Source organism: Mastomys coucha, unplaced genomic scaffold, assembly GCF_008632895.1.
Source record: "Mastomys coucha isolate ucsf_1 unplaced genomic scaffold, UCSF_Mcou_1 pScaffold20, whole genome shotgun sequence".
NCBI classification, from domain to species: Eukaryota; Metazoa; Chordata; class Mammalia; order Rodentia; family Muridae; genus Mastomys; species Mastomys coucha.
The window spans coordinates 127,241,930-127,247,108 of record NW_022196903.1 but is presented as its reverse complement, the minus strand read 5'-3'; the positions used below and the strand labels follow the sequence as shown (position 1 = coordinate 127,247,108).

Sequence of the window (5,179 nt, the reverse complement as noted above, 5' to 3'; positions counted from 1 at the left end):
TCTTCTTCTGCTTTATGGCTGTTAGGTTAAACCTAGGGTCTCTTACATGACTGACAATTATTCTTCACCTCAGCTGCACCTGAGACCTAACAGCATCCTTTCTCAATTGTACCTTTTGTTCATTTTCCCTCATAACACTTCTAGACACTTTTCAAGTGAGCATATCCTAAAATCATAGAAGCAAACAAAGAAAATTCACAAATTAACGAATATTTTTTCTGTCACTATTCAGTACATTGGTGGCATTTACAAAACCAGATCTCATGTTCTGTGTTCCATTATAGTTAAAATTAGAAGCATAACCTTGATGATACAAAATATTCTCTTAGAAAATATATATATGTGAGGACTCACATAGATCCATATCCAAAGTGGTCAATGGACTGTGCCACTCGAAGAGTGACTCAATTTGTAAATGCATGCTTTGTGTCGGGGACTGAAACCTATGCTGTGTCGCTCTGGTTTTGTACCTTGTCTGTTAGATATGGTTGCTCTTTTGTGAAGGAGTGTCTTGCATTAATTCTGTAACAGTTTGGGTTCTTCTTTTTCTACAACTGTATCAGAGACATGCACAGTAATCTTGCCACTATTAATAAAGTAGTTGGTTTGTTCTAAGCAAAGCAACTTGGACAACAGAGTGCAGCAGTTACAGCTGCTCAGGTAGAGCCTATCCAGAGTAGGAAGTGAAGAAGAGAGGGTCAGTGAATATCCTGAGGTGGTGTTGTTACTCAATCCCAGGTATACAAGCTCTGTCCCTTTTCCTAAAGTCCTCTACCAGCTCTTGCACTAGCACATCCTCTGGACAGTCTCACTCCCAGTGTGCTTTGCATTTCTACTTGTCTTCTTCCTCCTTCTTGTCATAGAGAAGGAACCATTCGAAGAGTTTAATTCTGTGTCCAGGTAAGCTCATGGTTCTGTTCTTAGAAATTTTGCCCTAAAATGTTTCATGTGCCAGCTTAATTTAGCTTCCTAGAAATTTTGCCCCTAAATATTGGGCATTTATGAGAAATTTCAGGATATTTTTGTCTTATTTTCTTTGTTCAGGGTTGCTCCAAAGGGAGGTAGTTTTAGTTTGCCTTTCACATGGAATAACCCATGCCTTTCTCTTCAATCTAAACATTTTTGTTGCTGTTACTTTGATTCAGAGTCTTACCAAAGAGCCCCGTTTTCCTCGGTGCTGGGCCATGTATGCCAGTGTGTATAAGTATACCAATTTTCCTACAGTTTTAGAAGTCTTTCTGGTTGCTTATTTTGATAGTTTTTCCGGTGCGTTATTGCTCCTTTGGCTATTATTTAGGTCTCGAAGGATGTTATGTCCTGTTGCAGCATTACCTGGCTTGCCTTGGGTGTGTACTGTGTTTTATATACCTTGGTGCCTACAGTCATTTTAAGTGAACAGATGTTGGTGCAAAATGGAGGAAAGCAAATAGCAGCTGAAGCTTGTACTGGTGAAGGAATCACATGCATGAACCAAGAGAGGAGACCCAGAGAATGAAGAGGATTCATTTTATTCAGAAGAATTTAGGTAAGTTTATTGTCTGCTTCATAACAATATTTCCAAACTTATTTGCATGTATGGAAAAGATAGTCACAAGTCTTTAGAATATTTGCATCACTACTGCATCAATTGCAAATGAAAGCAATTTTATACTATCTCCTAACAAACTACCCTATTACTAAATCTTAAATGAATTATACATTAAGTTTTAAGTAAATGATAAACCTGAGTTTTAGAAGTCAGAAATGAAAAGGATTATCATGGAAATAAATATACATTTACGAACTCGCACATGCCTGTGCATTTACACATATACGACATTTAAAAAGTAAATTTATCAATCTTGTGAGTCCCAGTTACTTGAGTAATAACTACCCTTGGAAGATTATTAGGTAGCTGTTTGTTTCTAGGGAGAACTTTGGAAAACTAGAATAAGAGCTTATACTGGAACCCTTTTGAAATATTTAATGTAATTCTTATATTATATAGCAGTTTAGATAGTGTTGACTTTCATGTGAGTTAAAATTTTATGATTTTGCTTGTCAGAAATTAACTAGTTAAAAATTAATATATAGATAGTCCAAACCACGTAAATAAATATATTCATTTTGATGACAGCAATGGTAATTTTGTTTCCTTCAGCATCAATTACAGAGGACTTCAGTACATCACCTGCAAGGTTGATAGCATCTGGATGAAGCTCAGATGGACTTTTCATGAAAAATGTATTATTTTTGTGAAGAAAGCTGTAAATCAGCCCATTAGTGGTTCATGTTTATGTGACATGGTATGTAATGCTTTATTAAATTAGTATGCTATGAATTCTTAAGAAGCAGCTAGACACGCTTCAGAAGACTGTCATTAACAAATATTTAGCACTGTTATAGAAATTGGAGCATCCTCTTGAAAACAATGAATGGTGTCCTACATTACATATTAATAACTACTTTATGTGTGGAATTCATAGTCGGAAGTTTAGGCAATGCATTCATAGTTCTGGTGAACATCATGGACTGGATAAAGAAGAGAAAGATATCTTTTATAGATCAGATCTTCACTGCTCTGGCAATTTCCAGAATTGGTTTTCTCTGCTCAATAATTACAACTATATTGATATATGAACTGTATCCAGCCTTAATAATGACTAAAAGACTGGTGAAAGAAATTAATATGTCCTGGACCGTTACCAATCATTTCAGCATCTGGCTTGCTACAAGTCTCAGCATTTTTTATTTTCTCAAAATAGGCATTTTTTCAAACTCTATTTTTCACTTAAAATGGAGAGTAAAACAGGTGGTGTCAGTGACATTGCTGGTGTCTTTGCTCATCTTCTTTTTAAATATTTTAATCATAAATAAATGTCTTGATGTTTGGGTTGATGAACATGAAGTTAATATGAACTACAGTGCTATTCTAAGTACTGCTAATCAAATTTCTAGGCATATTTTACTCATCAACACTGTGTTCACATTCATACCATTCACTGTATCTCTGGTAATGTTTCTCCTTCTCATTTTCTCTCTATGGAGACATCTGAAGAACATGCAGGGCAATGCCACAGGCTTCAGAGACATCAGTACTGCAGCCCACATAAAGGCCCTTCAAATGGTAGTCACCTTCCTGTTAATGTATACCATTTTTTTCCTGTCAATTCTTTTGCAGTTTTGTAACATTAAATTTAAGAAGAAACATTTAGGTAGTCTATTGTTCTCCATTATTGGATTTGCCTTTCCTTCAGTCCACTCATATATCCTGATTCTGGGAAACACTAAGCTTAGACAGGCATTTCTTCTCATGGTATCGTGGCTGAGGTGCAGGGTCAGTGATGCAGAACCCCTAGATTCCTAAAGCATTACTGTTGATCATGTTTTTTGTATTTTAGATGGAGATCAGTTCCTAAGAAGTTAAATATGTTTAATTTTTTATTTTCTTTACTTCATTTGTAGCATTGTTTATGGTTTGTAGTAATTTTTATGTAGATTTGGAAATATGTAAACATATTACGCCTTGACATAAAATTTGTATATATCTACAACATTATTCTACAAGATATACATGACTATGGACTAAATAAATATATTCATATAGTATTAGAATAATATAATTTTCTATGTAGACTTTAGCCCTTTGACATTTTAAAATGATTTAAGTTTATATGTAAAAAACACATGTATATATATTAATGTTGACAAAATAAATGGGAAACTGTAATTGTATTCACTTAATACTTCTACAATCTAGAACATGTCGAGAAATGATATACAGCTTTGTACATCAGATATAAGTAAACTATTCTCTGTTTCAAATACAAGATCAAATTCAAATACCTTTAATGAGATTTCTCATTTTAATCCAAGTCTTCTTTCTATAATTAATATGGAATCCAAGAATCCTCGGGACTTATTCATCATTAGGAAATGCACTATCATTTTAAAGTAGATTTCATATTGTGAATCCCATTTAAATTTCTATCTCCATGAATACCCAATCATGACTGTAAGTATCTTCACTGAATACTTCAATGATACACCTGTGTTTTTCTGTAGGAAACAAACCATGCTGTCATAGAGTATCTTAGGAGTAACTGATGTGTTATTAGCGTGAACTTTTGTTGTATATGTGTATTTTATTGATTGTAGGACAACATAAAATATGAGTTAAAATGTATAAATGCAATCACTCCGGAGAACAGTTTAAAACTCAGGCTGCAGAGGGGAGGTGATGTGAGCTGAAATGGTTTTAAAGTTTATGTGTCCTTGCTTCAATACTGTTAGATCTATAGTAAGGATTCTGTGAATTCCTTTGGATTACTAGCTTTATGTTTTATCTAACATTGTTTATTTATTATTTATTCTTTGCAAAGTATAGAATATATATTCTGTATGTTTTCAGATTCAATTGGATGGGGCCACACTTTATAGAAGGTAAATATATGTAGTAGGTAGTCACTTAAAGGAGGATGCTATAGTATATACATGTGGCACATTAATATGTAAAAATTTCAGCCCATTTTTAAAATATTATATGAATAAATTCTCTTAATGGAAAGATATTGAAGGACTAAATTGGGAAATAGGGAAATTGTTCAGTAACTAAGTATTTGCTATTCTGTTAGGAATCAATAAAAAAAGAATGTGTATGCATAAATCTCAGAGAAATTGGACATTTTTAGATTCACTATAGATGCATGTCAAACTTCCCTCTGTATTCCACTGTAGTTCCTTCAGGTTTATATAGGGTTATGGGTCCTGTGTCCTCTCTGCTATGGGGTGTTGGGCTGTAGGAAAGACTCTGAATACCGCTCCGGCCATGGAGAAGTGCAGTCTGAGGTGTACCACAGCTGGAGCTGGCTCAGTGGTCTCTGGGCTTGCAAGGAGGCCAGGGCCATCTGCTTGTCAGGCTCTTGGACATCCGGGTGCCACTGGAAGATGCAGAAGAGCTGAGAACAGAGTGGGGCCCTGCAGGCTGGATCTAGCCTGGGGCTGGGGGTTAATGGGAGGAGGAGGGTGCTCCAGCTTGTATTGCAGTGATAGTCCTTAACTTGATGGCAACAAGCTTGAGCTTGGGTTTGGTGGCACCATGGCTGGGAGCACAGAGACGCCTTCTACTGGAGATTAGACTATGGCTCTACAGGAAAAGACCTTCTCCATGGCTCACCATGGCAGATTCTGATTAAAAGAG

General features: G+C 35.6%; 1 protein-coding gene across 1 annotated transcript; it reads left to right on the top strand.

Annotated features, from left to right (window-relative positions):
- Positions 1-2,410: 2,410 nt before the first annotated feature.
- On the top strand, positions 2,411-3,346 carry LOC116100027 (taste receptor type 2 member 140-like). The gene has a single exon (XM_031384079.1). It carries the CDS (start codon positions 2,411-2,413, stop codon positions 3,344-3,346), a length of 936 nt encoding a protein of 311 aa, XP_031239939.1.
- The last annotated feature ends 1,833 nt before the right edge of the window (positions 3,347-5,179 follow it).